At 43.4% G+C, this 23,726-nt stretch overlaps 2 protein-coding genes across 2 annotated transcripts in view; one reads left to right on the plus strand and one right to left on the minus strand.

Moving 5' to 3' along the window:
- Positions 1–13,964, plus strand: part of LOC118911160 (serotransferrin-like) — a 54,394-nt gene extending 40,430 nt beyond the window's left edge. The window contains 3 exon segments of the mRNA XM_036882867.2: positions 5,454–5,590; positions 6,736–6,790; positions 12,744–13,964. Of these exon segments, the coding sequence (XP_036738762.2) occupies positions 5,454–5,590; positions 6,736–6,790; positions 12,744–12,957 (406 nt within the window). The 3' untranslated portion in view covers positions 12,958–13,964.
- Positions 13,965–17,049: 3,085 nt separating this feature from the next.
- RAB6B (RAB6B, member RAS oncogene family) overlaps positions 17,050–23,726 on the minus strand; it is a 65,003-nt gene continuing 58,326 nt past the window's right edge. The window contains exons 7-8 of the mRNA XM_036882855.2: positions 23,071–23,137; positions 17,050–21,465 (exon numbers count right to left, since the gene is read on the minus strand). Coding sequence (XP_036738750.1) covers positions 21,401–21,465; positions 23,071–23,137 — 132 coding nt within the window. The 3' untranslated portion in view covers positions 17,050–21,400. The remainder of the gene's footprint in view (positions 21,466–23,070; positions 23,138–23,726) is intronic.

Genomic DNA, 23,726 nt, shown 5'->3' on the forward strand with positions numbered 1-23,726 from the left:
CATTTCTCTGATGACAAGCGATGTGGAGCATCTTTTCATGTGTCTGTTGGCCATCTGAATTTCTTCTCTAGAGAACTGTCTATTCAGTTCTTCTGCCCATTTTTTAATTGGATTATTTGCTTTTTGTTTGTTGAGGTGTGTGAGCTCTTTATATATTTTGGATGTCAACCCTTTGTCGGATCTGTCATTTATGAATATATTCTCTCATACTGTAGGACACCTTTTTGTTCTATTGATGGTGTCCTTTGCTGTACAGAAGCTTTTCAGCTTGATATAGTCCCATTTGTTCATTTTTGCTTTTGTTTCCCTTGCCTGGGGAGATATGTTCAAGAAGAGGTCACTCATGTTTATGTCTAAGAGATTTTTGCCTATGTTTTTTTCTAAGAGTTTTATGGTTTCATGACTTACATTCAAGTCTTTGATCCATTTCGAATTTACTTTTGTGTATGGAGTTAGACAGTGATCCAGTTTCATTCTCTTACATGTAGCTGTCCAGTTTTGCCAGCACCATCTGTTGAAGAGACTGTCATTTCCCCATTGTATGTCCATGGCCCCTTTATCGAATATTAGTTGACCATATATGTTTGGGTTAATGTTTGGAGTCTCTATTCTGTTCCATTGGTCTGTGGCTCTGTTCTTGTGCCAGTACCAAATTGTCTTGATTACTGTGGCTTTTTAGTAGAGCTTGAAGTTGGGGAGTGAGATCCTCCCCAACTTTATTCTTCCTTCTCAGGATTGCTTTAGCTATTCGGGATCTTTGGTGTTTCCATATGAATTTTTGACCTATTTGTTCCAGTTCATTGAAGAATGCTGTTGGTAGTTTGATAGGGATTGCATCGAATCTGTATATTGCTTTGGGCAGGATGGCCATTTTGACGATATTAATTCTTCCTAGCCATGAGCATGGGATGAGTTTCCATTTGTTAGTGACCTCTTTAATTTCTCTTAAGAGTGTCTTATAGTTTTCAGGGTATAGGTCTTTCACTTCCTTGGTTAGGTTTATTTCTAGGTATTTTATTCTTTTTGATGCTATTGTGAATGGAATTGTCTTCCTGATTTCTCTTTCTATTAGTTTATTGTTAGTGTATAGGAAAGCCACAGATTTCTGTGTGTTAATTTTGTATCCTGCAACTTTGCTGAATTCCAATATTAGCTCTAGTAGTTTCGGAGTGGAGTCTTTAGGGTTTTTTATGTACAATATCATGTCATCTGCAGATAGTGACAGTTTAACTTCTTCTTTACCAATCTGGATTCTTTGTATTTCTTTGTTTTGTCTAATTGCCGTGGCTAGGACCTCCAGTACTATGTTGAATAACAGTGGGGATAGTGGGCATCCCTGTCTTGTTCCCAATTGCAGAGGAAAAGCTTTCAGCTTCTCGCTGTTCAGTATGATGTTGGCTGCGGGTTTATCATATATGGCCTTTATTATGTTGAGGTACTTGCCCTCTATACCCATTTTGTTGAGAGTTTTTTTATGAATGGATGTTGAATTTTATCGAATGTTTTTCAGCATCTATGGAGATGATCATGTGGTTTTTGTCTTTCTTTTTGTTGATGTGGTGGATGATGTTGATGGATTTTCGAATGTTGTACCATCCTTGAATCCCTGGGATGAATCCCACTTGGTCATGGTGTATGATCCTTTTGATGTATTTTTGAATTCAGTTTGCTAATATTTTGTTGAGTATTTTTGCATCTACGTTCATCAGGGATATTGGTCTGTAGTTTTCTTTTTTGGTGGGGTCTTTGCCTGGTTTTGGTATTAGGGTGATGTTGACTTCATAGAATGAGTTTGGGAGTATTCCGTCCTCTTCTATTTTTTGGAAAACTTTAAGGAGAATGGGTATTATGTCTTCTCTGTATGTCTGATAAAATTCCAAGGTAAATCCATCTGGCCCAGGGGTTTTGTTCTTTGGTAGTTTTTTGATTACCGCTTCAATTTCGTTCCTGTTAATTGATCTGTTTAGATTTTCTGTTTCTTTCTGGGTCAGTCTTGGAAGGTTGTATTTTTCTAGGAAGTTGTCCATTTCTCCTAGGTTTCCCAGCTTGTTAGCATATAGGTTTTCATAGTAGTCTCTAATAATTCTTTGTATTTCTGCGGGGTCCGTCGTGATTTTTCCTTTCTCATTTCTGATACTGTTGATTTGTGTTGACTCTCTTTTCCTCTTAATAAGTCTGGCTAGAGGCTTATCTATTTTGTTTATTTTCTCGAAGAACCAGCTCTTGGTTTTATTGATTTTTGCTATTGTTTTATTCTTCTCAATTTTATTTATTTCTTCTCTGATCTTTATTATGTCCCTCCTTCTGCTGACCTTAGGCCTCATTTGTTCTTCTTTTTCCAATTTCGATAGTTGTGACATTAGACCGTTCATTTGGGATTGCTCTTCCTTTTTTAAATATGCTTGGATTGCTATATACTTTCCTCTTAAGACTGCTTTTGCTGCGTCCCACAGAAGTTGGGGCTTAGTGTTGTTGTTGTCATTTGTTTCCATATATTGCTGGATCTCCATTTTGATTTGGTCATTGATCCATTGATTATTTAGGAGCGTGTTGTTAAGCCTCCATGTGTTTGTGAGCCTTTTTGCTTTCTTTGTACAATTTATTTCTATTTTTATGCGTTTGTTTTCTGAAAAGTTGGTTGGTAGGATTTCAGTCTTTTGGAATTTACTGAGGCTCTTTTTGTGGCCTAGTATGTGGTCTATTCTGGAGAATGTTCCATGTGCACTTGAGAAGAATGTGTATCGTGTTGCTTTTGGATGTAGAGTTCTGTAGATGTCTATTAGGTCCATCTGTTCTAGTGTGTTGTTCAGTGCCTCTGTGTCCTTACTTATTTTCTGTCTGGTGGATCTTTGGAGTGAGTGGTGTGTTGAACTCTCCCAGAATGAATGCTTTACATTCTATTTCCTCCTTTAGTTCTATTAGTATTTGTTTCACATATGTTGGTGCTCCTCTGTTGGGTGCATATATATTTATAATGGTTATATCCTCTTGTTGGACTGAGCCCTTTATCATTATGTAATGTCCTTCTTTATCTTTTGTTACTTTCTTTATTTTGAAGTCTGTTTTGTCTGATACTAGTATTGCAACACCTGCTTTTTTCTCTCTGTTGTTTGCATGAAATATCCTTTCCCATCCGTTGACTTAAAGTCTGTGTATGTCTTTGGGTTTGAGGTGAGTCTCTTGTAAGCAGCATATGGATGGGTCTTGCTTTTTTATCCATTCTATTACTCTGTGTCTTTTGATTGGTGCATTCAGTCCATTTACATTTAGGGTGATTATTGAAAGGTATGTACTTATTGCCATTGCAGGCTTTAAGTTTGTGATTACCAAAGGTTCAAGATTAGCTTCTTTACTATCTTACTGTTTAACTTAACTCACTTATTGAGCTATTCTAAAGACGGTCTGATGATTCTTTATTTCTCTCCCTTCTTATTCCTCCTCCTCCCTTCTTCATATGTTAGGTGTTTTGTTCTGTGCTCTTTTTAGGAGTGCTCCCATCTAGAGCAGTCCCTGTAAGATGCCCTGTGGAGGTGGTTTGTGGGAGGCAAATTCCCTCAACTTTTGCTTGTCTGGGAATTGTTTAATCCCTCCTTCATACTTATATGATAATCGTGCTGGATACAGTAATCTTGGTTCAAGGCCCTTCTGTTTCATTGCATTAAGAATATCATGCCATTCTCTTCTGGCCAGTAAGGTTTCTGTTGAGAAGTCTGATGATAGCCTGATGGGTTTTCCTTTGTAGGTGACCTTTTTTTTCTCTCTGGCTGCATTTAATACTCTGTCCTTGTCTTTGATCTTTGCCATTTTAATTATTATGTGTCTTGGTGTTGCCCTCCTTGGATCCCTTGTCATGGGAGTTCTGTGTACCTTTGTGGTCTGAGAGGCCATTTCCTCCCCTAGTTTGGGGAAGTTTTCAGCAATTATTTCTTCAAAGACCCTTTCTATCCCTTTTTCTCTCTCTTCTTCTTCTGGTACCCCTATAATGCAGATATTGTTCTGTTTGGATTGGTCACTCAGTTCTCTTAATATTCTTTCATTCTTGGAGATCCTTTTACCTCTCTCTGCATCAGCTTCTCTGCGTTCCTGTTCTCTGTTTTCTAGTCCATTAATGGTCTCTTGCATCTCCTCCATTCTGCTTTGAAGTCCTTCCAGAGCTTGTTTTATTTCTGTGTTCTCCCTCCTTAGTTCTTGCATATTTCTCTGCAAGTCCATCAGCATGGTTATGACTTTTGTTTTGAATTCTTTTTCAGGAAGACTGGTTAAATCTATCTCCCCAGGTTCCTTACAGGGGAAGATGTAGCAGATGTCGAAGTTGTCTGGGTTAGTCTTGACTGGATCAAATTTTTTTGCCTTTTCATGTTGATAGGTGCAGTGGTGAGCTATTGGCTTTCTATCAGCTGGGAGAGCTAAGGCTTTCCACTTGCTCCTGGCCTCTTTACTGGGACAACTGTGACCCCTAGTGGCTTGTGTTGGGCAATTGCGTGTAGACTAGGTCTCTGTGTCTTGCCCGGCTGGTATGTAGGAAGCTCCCTTGCTGTGGGCGTGGCCAGCCTCAGGCCACTGCTCTGCTATGGTGGGGCCCTGGAGGGGTAATGGATGGGGGGCTGTTTGGCTCTTTACCTCCGTGAGGGGTCTCAGAGCTGTTGCCCATGGGGTTAGTGCACTCGGCGTTCCCTGGAATTTCCAGCTGCTGGACTGTGACCCGGGATGCTTCCGTCCAGTTGTGGGGTCCCTGTCCCTTTACGACTTTCAAAAAGCACTCGCTTTTCTTTGTCACATGGGCGCTGGCTTTGGGACCCACTCACAGGTCTTACTGTCCTGCTTCCCTAGTTTCCAGCACCCCACGCATGCACTGTGTCTGCGCTCTGGCCCGGATGGCTAGGGCTGGGTGTTTAGCAGGCCTGGGCTCCCTCTCCCTCCCCGCTCCGACTCCTCTCCTCCCGCCAGGAGCTGGGGTGAGGGGCCTCGGGTTCCGCGGGGCTGGGGCTTGTATCTTACCCCTTTCACCAGGCGCTGGGTTCTCGCAGGTGTGGATGTGGTCTGGCTGTTGTCCTGTGTCTTCTGGTCTCTTTTAGGGATAGTTGTACTTGTTGTATTTTCAAAAATATATATGTTTGGGAGGAGATTCCCACTGCCCTACTCACGCCGCCATCTTGGCTCCGCCCCCATGTCCTAGCATTTTATAACCAAGGTTTGTGTATTATGATTTCCTGGTCTTTCAGGGCAGACATCATTTCCTAGTTTTCTCGGTAGCCATTGATACATAGTAGCACTCAGTAGTCCTTTGTTACTTATTTATTTGTGTTGTGTGATTATATGTGCACACACCTGCACGTGAATCTGTTGTGTGTAATTTATTAGGATTCAATTGAATGGCAGAAGGATATAATTTTTCAGTACATTGTGGCCCTGTTACATGCTTACATGCTAGTTTTTCTCTTTTACCCCTCCAGGGCTGTCGTGTTTGTTGTGGACAGTGCAGCCTTCCAGCGAGAGGTGAAAGATGTGGCTGAGTTTCTGTATCAAGTCCTCATTGACAGTATGGGTCTGAAAAATGCACCATCATTCTTAATTGCCTGCAATAAGCAAGGTACCATTGTTTTTTCTGCCAATAATTGATATTTTTATGGGTTTGCTACTAAGAATTAATACACTTATCTGTAATTGTTATTGAGGATGGGAGACAATTGCTAATGAATATAAATTGAAAAATTTTTTAATCTCAAAAGTTTATTTATATTCCTGCATTTTCATTAGTCTTCTTGCCAGGCTGTTATAAGGAATGACAAATGAATGACTATTACCAATTTTTCTTTCATGCACTGGTTTTGAAAAATGTTTTATATAATTTTACTTTACCAAGTTAAATTAATCAGACTGACACTATGTCATCAGATACACAGTTGTGCAGGGACAGAATGGAGCCTCTCCTTTTAAACAAGTTTACCGTTCGCATTTCATCAGAGAGAGTTTGCCAAAGTTGTTTTTCTTTAACCTGTTAACCATTAAAAACTTCTTAGTCATGCTCAGTAAAACTAGGCTTCGATTTCATTACCACTAAAATAAGATGAGCTAGTTCATCTTATAGGCCTCTTTCAGATCAAAAATTCTGATTCTGTAAAGAACCCAGTGTGTTTTTCAGAAGTGAACTTGTAATGATAATGCTTAATTGGGAATCGGTCTTAGGATCATTACCTGGCCTTCTCTTTATTTCCTTACTCTGTCTAAGGAGAGGAGGTAACATTTATGTGCCTGCTGTGTGCCAGACTGGTGCTTGTTTCTTGCCCATGTGCATTTGATGCTGTAACTTAACCGTCTTTGTAGCAGCTGGAAATGTACTTATTTCACTTCTGTATGACATGCAGGGTATTTCTGTTGTCTTGAATTCTTGTTCTCTTATTAGAATCACAAAGCTGGTAGGTTTTCTTTTTGTTACACTGTTTGGACTTAACATGTATGTTGATTTAAAAGGTCTGTAAGGTGTGGAAAACTTATGAAGGAGCTAGTCAATTTTAGGGTCACGGAGTTAATATATTTATAAACATTATTGTAGGAAAACTCGTACATGCAAATATAAAGCTTGCTTTGATAATGAAGCTACTGGTGATAAAAAGCTTTTTTTTGAAAGAGGGGATGGGAAGAAACTAGTCTTAATAGGAATTTTCCATATATACAGGAAGTCTTGGAAAAATACTTTCTGGTTTAAAGTACAAAAATATCTTTATTTCTTTATAGACAGTGCAATGGCAAAGTCAGCAAAATTAATTCAGCAGCAGCTTGAGAAAGAACTGTAAGTATGAATAAATCCTATTGGTTAATTGTATATCTTACCACTTGGGAGGTATGAATGTACTGCTTAAGTTTTATTAGGTTGTGTATGATTATCACAATTAGCCTGAAGATTAGTGTGAAATATATTTGTTAAATAATTGACAAAAGAATTAATGGAATTCTAAAAAGCATTAAAAGAATATTTATAGGTATTGTAAATTTTCATGGAAAGGAGATCTCAGGTTTATTGAGACCATAAACTCAATTTATAAATTACTTTCTTGCTCATTTATAGTGGACATGAAATGTTTTAGAAACTAAAAAACTTGAAAACCTTGGAAATTTTGTTGACAGGATAAGAAACACTTTGGAAGAATGAAAAATCTATGATACTATTTTTGTAGCTTATTTTAATAGTTTTCAAGCTATGTGGTGATATTATTTAGCTAGATTTCAGTGTTCAAATTTGTAAATTCAGTGTTTAAAAAAGCTTATAGCTTTTGACTTTTAAGGAATCAAGCATGTCTTTATGTTCTGCTGGTTTGTCAGAGCTAACAGCTTGCACACATAGGAGATACCATTAGCATTGTAATAAGGCATGTGATGTTTTCTTATTGCTATTGTGTACAGACTTTATTAAAGAAAAGAATATGGTGAGGAAAAACTACCAAGGGTCTGCAAGCCAAGGGTAGTTTTACATTTTTAAAGAGCAGTAAAAAAAAATGGAGAAAGGTAGAAAAACATGGAGCATAGACTAAATGTCACCCACAAGCCCAAAATATTTAATTCATGGCTCTTAGTGAAAAAGTTTACCAGCCCTGGTCTGTCATATTTTTAGTTTCTTTTTTATTTTTCTTTTAATTGGGAATTACATATTTAGTTCCATATGCTTAAACTTTTAAATATGTAAATAGAAGAGTAGCCATTCACATTTCTCAAAGACATCATACCTTCAAACTGAAATATCAAAAGGAATTTTTAACCCCTTTATTTGTAATTATTTTAATTAATTCAATTAATTAAAGTTAATCATTCATAATTATAATTTATTTGTATTATACTTGATATGTAAAAAGCTATATTTAATGTCTACAACTTGCTGTACTGGGGTAAATGTACACCTATGAAACCTCACCATCATCAGGGCCGTAATAATATCCATTACTTACGAGAGTTTCCTCCTACCCCCCCTGTATTTGTGTGTGTGTGTGTGTGTGTGTGCGCGCGCGCACGCGCATGCACATGCACGCGTTTCATGAGAACACAAGATCTACCCTGTTAGCAAATTTTAAGTATACAATATTGTTAGCTATAGATATTATACTATATAGTACATCTCCAGCACTTATTTGCTTAACTTAAACTATGCCCTTTGACCATCCCATTTCCCATTCCCCCTGCTCCTGGTAACCATCACTCTACTCTTTGCCTCTGTGTATGTATTTTAGAGTCCACATATAAGTGTGATCACATAGTATTTGTCGTAGTGTGTCTGTATTGAGATGATCATGATTTCTGTCCCTCATCCTGTTAATACAGTATATAACATTCATTGATTTGCATAGGTTGAACTATCTTTGCATCTTGGGCAAATTCCTCTTGATCATGGCCTATGATCTTTTTAATGTACTGTTGAATTTGGTTTGCTAATATTTTGTTCAGGATATTTGCATCTATGTTCATCAGGGATATTGGTCTATAATTTTCTTGTAACATCCTTATCAGGCTTTGGTATCAGGATCATGCTGGCCTTTTATGACAATGAGTTTAGAAGTTTTGCTTTCTGTTTAATTGTTAGGAAGAGTTTGAGAAGAATTAGTGTTGATTCTTTAAATGTTTGGTAGAATTCACCGTGAAGCCATCAGGTCCTGGAATATCCTTTGGTAGGAGGTTTTTGATTACTGCTTCAATCTTGTTATTAGTCTGTTCAGATTTTCTGTTTCTTCATGATTCAGTCTTGGTATTTTGTGTTTTTCTAGAAATTTATTTCTTCTAGGTTTCCAGTTTGTTCATAGTAGTGCCTTATCCTTTGTATTTCTTAGGTATCATCTGTGTTTCTTTCATTTTTAATCTTATTTTTAGTCTTCTCTCTTTTTCTTCATTATTCTAGCTAAAGGTTTGTCAATTTTGCTTATCTTTCAAAAAACCAACTCAGTTTCATTGGTGGTATTTTCTGTTGTTTTTCAAGTATGTATTTCATTTATTTCCGCTCTGATGCTTATTTTTTCCTTCCTTCTGCTAACTTTGGGCTGAGCTTGAGGTGTTCCTGGAGGTGTCAAGTTAGGTTGTTCATCTGAGGTCTTGCTTTTTTCTTAGTGTAGATGTTTGTAACTGTAAACTTTCCTCCTAAACAGCCTTTGCTGGATCTTACAACTTCTGGTATGTTGGGTTTCCATTTTTGTTTACATCAAGATATAACGCAATGACCTTTTGGTTATTGCTCTTTTGGAATATCTATTTTTAACCCTTCACTTTGAACTTATGTGTGTCCTTAAATATAAAGTATGTCTTCTCTTAGAGACAGTCTTCTTCATTGTTGTATTTTTTTAAATCCATTTATCCATAATTGATTGGAGAATTTAAACCATTTACATTTAATTACTGATAGGTAGGGACTTCAGTCTGTTTTGTTGATTGTTTTCTGTTTTCTTGTTCCTTTGTTACTCTTATCCTTTGTAATTTTACGATTTTTTTGTGGTATTTTACTTGGATTCCTTTCTCTGTATTTTGTGTATCTACTACCGTTTTTTTCTTGAAAACATCTATAGCACTGATAATTTATTTTAAGCTGATAATAATTTTAACTGCATATAAAAATTCTACACAGTAACTTCCCCATATTTTATGATACTGATGTCACAATTTACATATTTTTATATTGTGTATTCTGTAAAAAGTTATTGTAGCCAGTCATTTTTAGTATTTTTCTTTAGCTTTTATACTAGAGTTAAGTACTTTATGTATCACCATTACAGTATTAAGAGTATTCTGAGTTTGACTGTATTCTTACTGTGACAGTTTTATACTGTCATGTGTTTTCTTTCATATTCTTAGCTAGCAAAAAGAGATGGTAAAGCAGGTCTAGTGGTGAACTCCCTCAGCTTTTATGTGTCTGGAAAAGTTTATCTTTGCTTTGTATCTGAAGCACAGCTTTGCTGGGCATAGTAGTCTTGGTTGGCAGGTTTTTTTTTTTCTTTCAGCAGTTTGAATATATCATCTTGCTCTCTGCTGGCCTGCAGTGTTTCTGCTAAGAAGTCTACTTTTAGTCTTAAGGGGGTTTCCTTGTTTGTGACAGCTGGTTTTTCTCTTGCTTTTAAAATTCTCTTTGCCTTTGACTTTTGTCAATTTGTGCTGCCTTGGTGCAGCTCTCTTTATGTATGATCTATGTGAAGTTCTTTGGACTTAATGGACCTGGATGTTCATTTCCCTTCCTAGATTTGGAGATTTTTCTGTCATTTCTTCAAATGAGCTTTCTTTTTGTCTTTCTCTGCTCCTCCTGGCACTCCCTTATGCATATATTGGTTCTTTTATGATGTCCTATAATTACATAGGCTTTCTTCACTTTTTTTTTTTCTTTTTGCTCCTCACTAGATAATTCCAAATAATATGTCTTTAAGTTATCAGATTCTTTCTTCAACTTGGTCAGGTCTAATGTTGAAGCTCTCTGATTTTTTCCACATCAGTTATTGTGTTCTTCAGCTCCAGAATCTGTTTTTTATTTCCCCATGGTTCATAACTCTTTGTTGAACTCCTTATTCATATATTGTTTCCCTCATTTTGTGGAATTGTCTCTGTATGTTTTGGAGCTCACTGAACTTTCAGACAATTATTTTGAATTCTTTGTCAGGCAGTTCAGTGATCTCCATTTCTTATGGTTGGTTATTGGTGCTTTATTTTGTTTCTTTGGTGGTGTCATGCTTCCCTGATTATTTATGATCCTTGTGTTTTACATTGGTATCTGTGCATCTTTAAAAGTAAACTCCTACTCTTACAGACTGGCTTCATCAGAGAAAGCCCTTTTCTAGTGGGGCCTGGCAGAGATTCTGGGTGGGGTTGCTGCTGGGGTCCATGGGCAGGCTGGCCTGGTCCCTGGGTCTGAGGGTGGGTGGCCCAGCCGGCGTCCATGGATGCTGGCCTGGCACCAGAGTCTACTTGGATGTCTGGAACCTGAATCTCTTGTATCCAGCTATGCACCAGGGTCTCGCAGGCCTGCTGATGGGGTCCACTGGAGTGGGCCTGGTGCTGGGTCTGAGGCATAGCGGGTGCTTTCTTCACTGTCCTTTCCCCGTGTAGAGCATCCATGTCGCGCTGTGTGAGCTTGCAGGACATGTAGCATGGGTGATGTGGAGAAGTCCTTCCTCTACCTTCAATGCGTCTTATTTCTGTGCTGTATCCAAGTGCTGTAGTCTCTAACCTGAATTCTTTAGCTCTAATGAAGATATTTTCAGGCATCATTGGTTATTCAAATTATGTTTCTGTGAGAAGACTTGTGCTGGAAACTTCTTTTCTGCCATCTTGTTGATGTCACTGTGTCAGTGGTTTCTATCTCTTCTTAAATTGCATGTTTTTCACGTCTTCCCATACCGATGCTCACTCTTGAGACTCTGTATTTCTTGTCATTAGGCTAAAGAAATTGGAACAATTAGATTATTTTATGTTTCTAAAAATTCTGTTAAAATTGTTCAAAATTATCTTTGAAAGAAAGTGATCATATCACTTGGGTATCTGATTTCTAAAAAAAATAGTATATTCCAAGTCTTACCATGTTTAAAACACGTTTTCTTTAGTCCATTTGTTTTCCATTCTAAAGGGGCATAGAAAACAATACAGAGGGAAATGCTGCATTATAGAGCAGTGAAGTGAAAATGTTAGAAGTTGTAAAGGTTAATACCAGTTAAATATTTAAGTCTAATTTGTTCAATCCCATATTTGTGAGAATTAGACCCTATCAGCTCTTTGAAGCATTTCATAGTCTTCTGAATAATAGGGTTTACTAAACTTACATGGCTTTATGGCAAGAGCTGAATTCATGTAATGTTTGCCTTTTTTTCCTTTTAAGTCTTTTTATTATAAAGTATCCTACATATAAATGAGTATTAAGACACACATGTTGAGTTTAGTAAATACTAAGGTGAATACCCACGGGCCCACCACCTTGCTTATAAGGTCTGTCTGTGTTCTCTTCCCCAAAAGCTTTTCCCTTTTCCCCCAAGAAGTAATTTCTTGTATTTTGTATTAATTGTATTAATTGTTTTTAAAATACTTTTTCTGTATGTCTGTGTCTCTCTCTAAACGAGGTATTTAATTTTTCCTATGGATCCTTCACTGATTTTCATGCAATCTTACAGCATCAAGAAATACTATATTTTGTAAGAAAGCAGATTGTCAGCATGTATTCTGCTCCTTGGAGTAGGCAAATAAGTGTTGCTTATGCTCTCTTCATTAGGGCCAGCAGGTGGCAGTAAGGTGACTTAAATTGGGAAGGTTTTCATGGTTAAAGGTGTTGGAAAATAGTATTTTGTGCCCAAATTGGTTATGAGAATCTGGAGTTTGTGCATTCCTAAGCTCTGTATCTAAATAGACTCAAGAGAATATAAATACCTATCTACCCACACTTAACTTTCAGAAACTTAAGTTTTTGAAGCCCAGCATGTATTTAAAAAATATATTTGAAAACAGCATCATGCAGGAGAGCCTAGTGGAAGGGGGCACTGGGCTGAAAGGTTGGCATGACCTGAGTCCATTACTGACCTGCTGTCCATGTAAGCATGCAACAGTGGACCCATCTCTCCTCTCTGTCCAAGAGAGTGACCTACAAAAGGATTATCCCACAGTCTTAATATTATTATGGACAGTTTTTAATAAACGAGTGCTGAAATATTTGAGAACTAACATGATTTCCTAAAGGCCTTTAATTGCTGTATCAAAGTTAAACCTTTTGTTTCTTGACTCATTTTCCTTTTGTTTCCTAGCAACACTTTACGAGTCACTCGTTCTGCTGCCCCCAGCACACTGGACAGTTCCAGCACTGTACCTGCTCAGCTGGGAAAGAAGGGCAAAGAATTTGAATTCTCACATTTGCCTCTCAAGGTGGAGTTCCTGGAGTGTAGCGCCAAGGGTGGAAGAGGGGACGGTAGCTCTGCTGACATCCAGGACTTGGAGAAGTGGCTGGCTAAACTTGCCTGAGGTGCAGATCCAAATCACAAGACATGACTGTGTATGTGTGTGACTGACAGTTTTGGAAAAGGGTATGGTAGCCTGGAGTTGATAAGAAGGGGTACAAAATATAGTTAGAAACATTTCCTTATTCTGGAAACAAATTATTGTTGAAACCAGCTTGTAATTTTATTTTTTTAAGTTCAGTTCTCTTACTGATTTCAAACTAGTGGCTTTTATTTGACTTGTGTGTCTTCCCTTTGTTAGAGTATATGTAACTTCCTTTAGTGTATAGTGTATGCTTGCTGTGGGGTCCAAGTCTTTGTGACCATAACTAGAGAGGATGTTACCATGAGATCATGATTACCTGACAAGTTTTCGAATCCTCTGCTGTGCTTTGGTCCTTTTTTTCTAGGGACAAAGCTGTGTGTGTGTGGAACCAGCTGATTTCCAATTGCCCTTGATTGTGGGCAGTATGTCATCTACTCTGAGTTCTCAGATCTGTAGGTACAATTGCAATATGGTCTCCCGACATGTGGAGACAGGTACAAAACAGCAAGGCTGTGTTCACTATGGCTCTGTTGTCCATTAGCTCAGTGACTTATTCACACTCCAGCCTTAAAGCACTTAGGCTTCAAAAACATGTCATGAATGCTTGGAGTCATTCCCAGATGACAGAACTATAAATGCTAAATCCCCAAATGCCAAGGGTCTCATGTATTAAGTGGTTTCCCCTAACTGGGCAGTACGTGGAGATTTAGAAGCTGTTCTGGTTTTCCTGTATGGCTGAGGGCTTCTGGACTGTCTTCATGTGCTTGTTGATCAGCTCCTGTTTTGTACACTTAGAATGTGGTGGAACAAATACAAAATGAAAAAAGTTCTCTAGATTTTTTAAGTGCATATTCACTGATGGTTAAAAGCAAAAGCCTTCTCAAAGTGTTGTTCTTTGCTATGTTCTCAAATGTATGGCTTTTTTATGGCTTTTATAAATTATTAATACATTTCTTGGTAAATAAAATGTGTTTGGCTCAAAGCAATTGAATAGAATGGTGTGACTACAAATGGGAGCGTGTGTTAAGAATCAGTCCTGACTCCATATTTCCAGGGCCTAAAAAGATTGCAATGTACACGGGAACAAACACTTTATCCCTACTTCCCACAAGCCCAGCAAAGCTAAGGAGACAAGGGTGGCTGTGGTAAGTGAGAAGCTAATCCCAGAACAGTGTGGTAAGAGCGGCAACAGGAGAGGAGCACAGTGCCCTGGGAGTGTGCAGCAGGGCTTCCTCACCTTGAGGGGTCAGGGAGAGTCAAAGAATAAAGCATGGAGCTGATAAGTCCCAGCGAGTCCGGCCCCGGTGTACACCGCAGACCACGCCTGAAGACACCCCCTGCTTCAGGTCACGCCAGCTGAGTGAGAGTACTCCAGCCCTGCCGCCAAGCCCTGAATTAGACACCTTGTTGCTGGTATAACAAATAAACACGACCTGAAACGAGAAGGTGTTAGACCTTGACCTTGGCAGAGTTCCTTAAAAGCCCCACTGCTGCTAGTGTTCTCACTGCACTTGGAACTCTTAGTTCTTGCCCTTTCCTTGTTAGCCAGTAGTAATCCCAGGAGGTAGGTGAGAAGAGTGAACTAGAAATGAAAAAGGTATGAGTGTGACATGTTCACATCATCATAATAGGTGCTCACGTTTATAAAAACCAACAGCTTGATGCTTCTGTAGGAGGCAGGTGTTCTCTCAGCCTTTTTCATTGTTTTGCTCAATAAAGAGTTTTTACTTTATTGAAGGAAACAATACAGCTAACAACTGAAGAAAGGGAGCAAGGTTGAATTTTATTCAGGGTCTAAAGGTGGTCTTCTGAAAAGGGAAGTTGTATCTCAAACAGTGAGTCTTGGATGTTCGTGGGCCATAATTGTCTCTGAGACTTGTTAAACAGCTGACCTGAGGACCTTGCTTCTAAACATTTAATTCAGTGGCAGATCTGGTGTGGTCTCAGGGATTTGCACGCTCAACAAGGCTGTTACCAGGCATGCAGGGCTCCTAGGAGCACCCTCCACGGTGACCTGACCTGCAGTGTCGTGTGTGCCGTTAGTGTGTTTGAGTATGTCAGTCCTTTGGGCCACAGCCCTGTGTAGGTTTTCTGACGGTGAAGTAAGCAAGCAGGTTACAGGGTGCTCTCCTGCTCCCTACTCCTTGCTGTCCTCGTCCTATTGTAGGTTTGGGCCAGGATGAGGTCATAGTGTCTAGTCCTTGGGACCTGGGAAGGGGTTTTGAGGGGAGGTCAGCTGTGTGCTCTCCTCTGTGGCCCTGAAGCCATTCAGCCGAAGTAGGCCCATTGCTTCATGAGATGCGGGCAGGTGTGGCCAGAGTGGGAAGAGGGATGTCGGCTAATGGGGAAGGGCAGACGAGGCATGACCACGTCAAAGAAAAGACAGTGTGGCTTCAGGCACTTCCTCGTGTTTATGGCAGCGTCCGGGCTACTGGATATTATGGGCACTGAGAGCTGCTCCCAGGTCAGCTGCCGCCTGATGCGAAACGACCCCATGGCTTGTTGAGGGAGAGGTGAGGTGCCACTGTGGAAGGAAGCTGCAGTGGGTAAGTCCTGGGCCCCCCGTTGGTGGGCATACCCGCTTCTGCCGTGGACTCTCCCACGGGGGCGAGGCGCTGGCCACACTGCCCTTTGTTCTAACTCCTCTTAAGCCCCTTTCCAAGGGTTCCAGGCCCTTGGTAGCCCCTCCAGTGTCAGGGGCCTGCCAGTTTGCTGGGGTCTCCTGGTTCCCAGATGCTGCTGGGGGCGATTATCTGGGGTTTGCCAGTTTTCCCATGGCCTCTGTCTCAGCGCCGCCTGAGAGCCCAGTGGTCCTGTTAGGTGTGAGGCACTCAGCCGTGTTCTGTTGACTTGAGATCATTTTGATTCAATTGAAATATCTTTTTAAAAAATTGGAGGTAAGCATAGGATTATCAGAGCTCGTTTCTCTGCTCTTGGTCATTGGATGGCAAAACACAGCTACAGTGATGAGGAAAGCCCCCAGTAGCAGCAGCCTATGATGCTGGGCAGGGCACCTCAGCCAGGACGTTTCACCACAACTGATCTTCACACTGACACCCCAGCGTGCTTCCTTCATCTTGGAAGCGATGGGGCTGCAGACAGTTGTGTAAGTGCCACACTTAGATTACTCACGCCCTTTGCTGTTGGATGACATGTTGCCTTGAATACCATAACTTGGGGAATGACTGCCTGCCTTGGAACAGCTTTCCTCTGGCACTAATCTGACCTGTACAAGCACGTACACTTTGGTTCTTAGGCTTCTGCCCCTTGACATCCCATCCCTCCTTTACCTCTTACTTGGCAGCCTAAAAATTTAGACTTAATAGACAGGGATATCTATTTTCTGCCCCTCCTTGAGCTGGCAGATTGGAGGGTGTTCCAGAAACTTTAGAACCTAATGAATGCAGTTGAATGTGAAGAATAAGACCTGGTGAACTGGGCTCACTTCACAGCCCCAAGATTCTCAGCATTCTCAGGCCAGGACAAGTCTGCCTGATCTTGACCTTTGTGTCCTCTTTGGATTGGTCCTTCAACTCTCCTGGCCGTCAGGGCATTTCTTAGTCTGGAGATGACTGACTTGAAGGTGCCTCTCAGTGATGCCCTAATTGATGTGGGGTGAAGTTGGAAGTGGTATGTGGCAGCTTGGTGTTCCCTAAAAGGTGATTGTGAGTCACCTTAAATTCTTGCCTTTAAATGACTTTCTGGAAATCATCAGAAGGAAGGGAGTCCCTGCACCCACCCTTCCCTCTGCCTTGGCCCGTGGAGAGCAGGGATGACCAAAGACACACACCTGAGTCCCAGTCCTGCCTGGAGTGGCCCTGTCCATCAGCCTTTAGGCAGAAATACGGAAATGAGAGTGGATTTAATCTCATGTGTCCTACCTTTGCCCCTTCGGAGTTGGGGGGAGCCCAGGTGAGGGGGAGGAAGCAGCCCAGGGCTTTGGGTAGTGGACACACACCCAGCCAGAGGGGAGGCTCTTTGTGGAGCACGCACTTGAAGAAATCTGTTTTTGCACCCCCACCCCCAATATATGATCACAACATTTAGAAACATTAGACAAGAGGCTTCATGTTGAGAATTAGGACAGTTTATTGTTTGATCAACATGCTGAGTCTTCCACATTTTACACAGTTTTATGTAAAGTCAGTGTGGTCATTTGTGCCTGCTGAGCCGGTGAAAGATGGAAGTGCCGCCCTCGGTGCTCCTCATGGTGGGTCAGTTTTGTGGGGGTGGGTGAGGGAGCAGGGAGAGGAGTTGACACCACGTGGTACAGGCTGGCCTTGGTTATATGGCGGCTTCGCATGGAGGGAAGCATCCAAGCCCCACTGCAGGGATAAACCTGCCCTGCCAGGAGTGCCAGCTGCACGGGTCTGGCATCTAGGGAGTTCACACATTGAGAGCCCAAGGTTTTAGAACACTTAAACAGTTTATTTCAAACAAATTCAAAGGGCATCCTGGTTTGTGGGTGCCCAGGGTAATCAGAGTGGACTTTGGGACTGGCCCTTCTTAAAATGGAGGAACCTGAAGTGTACGTGGACTCCTCCCCAGCTCTCTCAGATACTCCAGGCAGAGCCTTATATCCTAACCAGAGCAGAGATGTCTGAGGAGCACCGCGCACAGCAGCCCTTTCTGTGCAAGGGCGTGGTCACGATGGGACACACAGGTCAGCGATGGGTGGAGAAGGGAAACCCCTAGGTTCTGACTGCTGCTGACTTGCTGGGTGATCATAAGCAAGTCTCCTCCCTTCTCTGTCTTGGGTTTTCTGCCTGTGAAACAGGCAGGGCTGAGACCTCTGCCTCACACTGCTAAGTCAGGTGACAGTGCCTCACATTCCTGGGGGAGAGGTAGTTCGGAACCCAGCGCGCACACGGCTGTGCTTGGTTGATGCATGCAGACATGCTGCCGTTCAGCTGCCCATCACATGGCTCAGACAGGACTCAGTCCTTGGATACCTGTTCTCACATCCTGACAGCCTCACCTGCCTTTTGCTGTGTGAAGGAATATAGCTGCTCTGCCTGTGGGACACCGGAGCCAGCGGTGCCATTATTGTCACACCTGGTACTTGAGGACAGGGCCTCCCAGCACTGGCTGGCCACCATGAGGATGGCAACGTGACACTGAGGATGTGTCTGTATGCTTAGCTTCTACCACTCTAATCCTCTGCTGCCTGAGACCTTGAACTGACTGGCTCCTGCTCCTGGACCTGGGAACATCACAGAATATTTGAGGATGCTGATGGGGAGAGTGATGAGTGATGGCAGGGAGGCCTCTCAAGTAACTTGCTTCTAGTCACCTGGTGTGCTGACCTTGGACCACACAGCCACAGCTCCAGCACTTGAGATGCTGTTGCCACACTTCTATGCTGGCATGTGTGTGCATTTAAAAGTATGCTACCTGCCTTTTCCACCTTTATCCTCCCATTTTTCTGATGCCTGGAAACAGGAGCTTTACTGACAGCTTTTCTTTGAGATTCCTAAGGGAAAAAAGAGGGCCTAAAAATGATGCTCCTGCTCATCTCCCAGATCAGGGCTGATCTTTGGTGAGTGGGCCTGAACTACTGGCTAATTTATCATTTCCGAAACAGGATTCTCTACATTGCCTTGTGCTACTAGCCCATCTGGGTTCAGCAAAAGTGTAACACTCTCACTGGGGATACTGGGGTAATTTCATGACCTCTTCAAGGGAACCTGATCGTTTTACTACTGAACCTTAACTCTGAGTCAAGATCCTTCCTACTTCACGGTACAAAGGTGGCACCTACTCAGAATGAGCTCCAAGGAACCAATGCACGGCAAGAGGTGTGGCTGCCCGAACAGACCCCAGGAAACGGGGGAAATTAGGCCTCAGGAAAGGAGGTCATGAGATGGCACGGCACCGCAAGAGGGGAAGACAAGAGGAGGCAACTGTCCTTGTGTCAGAGGCCCGAGGGGCTGGGGAGAGCCCAGGCTTGTTTACATGCTGGGAAAGGCAGGGCTCACTAAGGCAAACAAAATCTACTGTCTCTTAGGCTGTGATGGAAAGTAAAGTTCATGGTGCCTTGGATTTGTGTGCACATGGAAAGGAAACTTGAGTTTCTACTTGTTTTTATAGGAATGTTTTGAGAAAAGCTCGTTAGTACCAAGAAAATAAAAATCCACCATACATTCACTCACAGAGACCCAATGCAGATCCCTGCAAATGGGGCTGCCCCAGAGGCCACGAGCAATGGCCCTCACTGCCAGCCACACCAGGTGCTGTACCACGGACTCCTAGAGATTCTCATGAGGTAAGTAAGCACTCTTCCAATGAGCCCCACTTGGGCATGCATACCCGTGCATATAAGTACATAGAGATATGGTGCGCATATTCCTGTGGGCTCTTTCTGCCTGTAGTTTAACACATCTATGCATTATTTTATTGATGGCAAGACAATCACAAGTTTTTTGACAATATTAAGTATTTCTTATTTTAACACATTGCATCTGAATGTACTTTTGAATTTCCAGAACTGTTACCACAATGCAAGTTCCAACTTGAGAGCAGAAAAAATGAGAATATACATTGAGCACATGTGTCTGAGAATGTATGTATGGAAGGTATTCACACAAGTCTGTCTCTATATATAACTATGTACACACATATCAAAACTAAACATGTGACACTGGAATTAGGCTCATACTTCAGTCTCTGCCATCTGGAAGAGTTCAGTGGGAATCCTGCTTGCTTTTTCTTCACCTAAGGATAGATTCTTCTCTAAAGAGTGGCTCTGACATACAGCCTCCTTAGCTGAATGTGTGTGACAGGCCCACTGGACACACATAGTCCTGCCAGATTCTGCTGTACTTCCTGGCTGCCATTTTGGACAACATTCTGAGAAGTTCCAAAATTCATTTCAGTAACTTGTTAGAGCCCTGCTTTGTGGAGAACTTAGGTCTACCACCCCAGATGGCCATTTAGTTCAACTGCGCATGCCCGTCAGTGGCCTGGAGGAAGAGCTTACGCCAGCTTGGAGGGCGGGGCTTACTGGTTTTGGCCAGAGCTGCCGCCCACCACCTGGCTTTGTGCAGGCTCAAGATTGGTGAGTTTGGGTCTGTTTGGAATGCTGGCCAAGTGGACTATAGTAAGAAGAGAGAATTCTTTTCAGAGATTTATAGGTCTTCAGGACTAAGCCTTCTCAGAAATGAGTCAAAAGTGGCAAGCATGGCTCTCTGGACAGCTATCTGGAGGCCCCACCTCAGCCTTATCCTCAGGAACCAGAGTACCGCTACAATATCCACAAAAGGATCTGCACAGAGATTTCAACTGCACTGGGCCGGTGGGGTGAGAACACATCAAGAAATCAGCTTCTTCAGAATAGCACTCAGTATTAGCAACAGGGGATCAGAGCACATGCATCTCTGAGGGGCCGGTTCTGCAGACAACGCTGCCCTCCGCAGCAGACAGCCCCATGGGATGCAGGCTCCAGCTTCCCTGACATCCCAGGAGGAGGGCTTCACGGGTACACTGAGTTTCTTCCTGACCTTAGATTCAACCCAGGTATTTGTGCTGATCTCTGGGTGGGTTGCTTAAAACATTTTCAGAACCGTGCATGGTGCCCCAAGTCTATAAACCACACACACAAAACCCCCAGTTGCTAGTGGCACCCCGTCCTTCCCTTGATGGCCTCCTGCTCTGCCGGTCACTAGAGAACAGTGCCTGCGGCAAGTGCCCCCAGAGCTCTTCCGGGAGGGAAGAGGACGGGAAGAAATTCCAGCGGGGCCTGCTGCTGAGCTCCCTGCAGTCTACAAGGCCTTGATTTCAGCTCGGGGCCGCGGCAATGTCCAACTCTGGCCACAGAAAAAGGGCAGAGTCGAGCTGCCTCTTCAGAGGCTGTTGTATTTCAGTCAGGGTTTGATTTAGCCGGGTCGGGTCCGGTGGGTGGGGCCTGGTGGCTCTCGGCCAGAGGGACCAGGCTCAGAACCTAATGAAGTTGACCAGTGAATTGTTTTAATTTATTGGGTCTGGGTTGGGAGGAGAGCAGAGTTGATGAACAGATCAAGGAGGGCAGGAAGGAGGAGGTGTGTGGAAAAAGTTCTCTAGAAGTTTACAAATATACAAAAACAAAAACATCTTTCAAATAAAAATGACTACATTTTTATCTGGCAAAAAGTATACACATGATTTAAATTTTTTTTTTAAATTTTAACAATTTTTGGCAATCTTAATAAAGTACAATATATTACAACCAAACCAAAAAATAGTTGTTTAAGTAACAGCTGTTAAGAGTGACGTGATCCCTGATGCCCAGCCTCCCTCCCCACCCCACCCTACTGCTAGAGACAGAGAGAAAAGAAAAATCCTCCCATCTGGATAAGCTGGTGTCCCACCCCCCTTAGGAAGCTAACCAATAGGAAGCAACACAACAAGCGAGTAGTGACAAAGGAAGCCGGCGGGTCAGGCTGCATTAGCAGGAGCAGCCGCCTTCGCTGGCTGGGGGCTCCTGGGGTTTGTCCAGCTTGATGTCAATCACTGCAGGGGGCTGGGCTAAGGAAGATGACTCTCAGGGACAAGCTGCCTCCCAGCTCACACCCCTCTGCACCCCTCAGCTGCCCTATGCAGCCCCTCTGTCTCCACAAACGCCCAGGGACCCAGTCCTTTGGCCTGAAGGAAGGATGCAGGGTCACCAGCTCCTGCCCCTCCTCCTCTTCCCAGGTCCTCGGACATCCCCTCCCCCTCCCCACCTAAAGCAACGCTTGTCCTGGCCTGTGGGATGACCATCTAAATGTACGTGGGACACACCTTTTTTCAGAGGCCTTCCTGGTGACCAGTGCCCCACCTGTTACCTGTCAGCCCCGCCACCCGCCAAAGTGCCCGGGAGGCAGGCAGCCCGCTGGGCTGGCACGGATCGCACCTGTCAAAGCACAGGGCTCCATGGGCCTTGCTCTCCTCAGCTGCAGCAACACCGACCCCTCAAGCTGGTCAGGTGTGTCACTTAGACCCCGAGAATGCCCTGTGAGGAACCCCCTCTCCAGCCCTCGCCCTTGGTGCCCCAGGGACTGTGGGTCAGAGAACCACTGATCAGAACCATCAGAGGAGTGGGTTCAGAACGCTCCTCTGCCCTCACCAGACTGAAAACCCCATCATCATGCCAGGCTTGACCACAGCCGAGTGGTCCTCAGGCCCTCAGATGGGCACGGAGTGGCTCCTGGGCAGGGCAGGGCTGCTGTGGGCGAGCAGGGGGCGCGGGAGTGTGGGAGGGAGAGGCAGCCCCACTATGGGACCTGCTGCTGGCACCCCAGGGACGTTTTTGTGGCCCCTACTTAAGGACTATGGGAGAGATTCTTTGGCTTTAAAGACTACAAAAGCCATCTTCTCCTAAGATCACATTTTCTCTCCTTGCTACTTAGCCACAGCATGTATTTTAAGTATGACTTTATCTCTGACTTTTCCCACCTCTATTTTCCCTACACTCTGATTTTCTTATATGTGCATGTACATATATAATGTACATTTTAATATTGTATGTATACATATATATAAACACATGTAACATGGCAGAGTATAAATAAGTAAATAGACAATAAACAACTGGCTTCCCTTCCATTGGGCAACCCAGATTACCTCTCTGAACCTCAACTTTGGCTTCTGGGTGTTGCCTGAGGTTTGGGGTGGCCAGTGTTGGGGATGGGCAGGTTGGGTGGGGAAGCAAGACTGGGGCGGGGAAACTGATGCAGGAAGGGAGCTATCTCATGACAGGTGGGTGCACTGTGTTCTGAGGGCACAGAGGCCTCCCCTGCTCCAGAGAGTCCACCTGTACCCAGAACACAAGGTAGCAGAGAGGGGCAGAGCTACCACTTCTCACTCCTGCCCTCCACCACCGCTCTGCACAGGCCCCTCTAGTATCCCCACACTGTCCTAGAAAAAGCAGCTTAGATGGTTCAAGCTGGACAGGGTCTTAAGGACCCTGGAGTTCAGCCTTGTCCCTGTAGGGGAGAGGCTGCACACCATACACATCAGCTGGGAAGGTTGGGCCAGAGACCAGGCCAGTGTTCATCCACTGATCTAAAAACCTAAGTGGAGAAATCAATGCATAAGTGGTCTCCAGCGAACTCACTCATCAATGGAAAAGGATACTCCCTTCTTTGCTTTTCTCCTGGACATTCTCCATTCCAGGCAGAGCTGAAGCCACACGTCGGAAGAGCTGGAGAGAGGCGAAGATGCGGTATGAGCCCCGTGCGTCCCTCCCCTCCCGTGTCCCCACACTCTTGCCTCTTCTCATCCTGGCCACCCTGCTGCCTGTGCCCTGGAGGGCAGGGACTGCACTTAACTTCTCTCCACAACCTGCAGCGGTTTGTGCAGAGTCGGGTCCTGGCAGGCTTTGCACCCAGGCTGGCCACGGGTCATGGGGACCGAAAGGGACCTACCCCAAGGCAGGGAATGAACTAGGCCCTGGGAGATAAGCCCTTAAGTGGGCTTCTGTCCCAATGCCCACATGGGGGCCGGGCATGAGAAACCAACTTTCACCCTGCCCTTGAGACAACTCCTCAGGGAGCGCTGTGAGTCCTGCCTCAAGGCACCTGGGTGCTGGGAGCCAGCCACAGTCTTGGTGGAGACAGACCCTTCTGAGAGGACAAGGACACAGGAGCGTTGAGCGTGACGTTGTGGGTTTGTTCAGGTGCGGGTGTAAGTGTGTTGTGTATGCTGTGTGTAAAGGTGTGTGTGGGGCTGTAGATGTGTGGCACCTATGGGTGGGAATCTGTGTAAGTGGGGAGGGAATGTGAGTGTGGTGC

This window comes from Manis pentadactyla, chromosome 1 (genome assembly GCF_030020395.1).
Source record: "Manis pentadactyla isolate mManPen7 chromosome 1, mManPen7.hap1, whole genome shotgun sequence".
Classification (NCBI taxonomy): Eukaryota; Metazoa; Chordata; class Mammalia; order Pholidota; family Manidae; genus Manis; species Manis pentadactyla.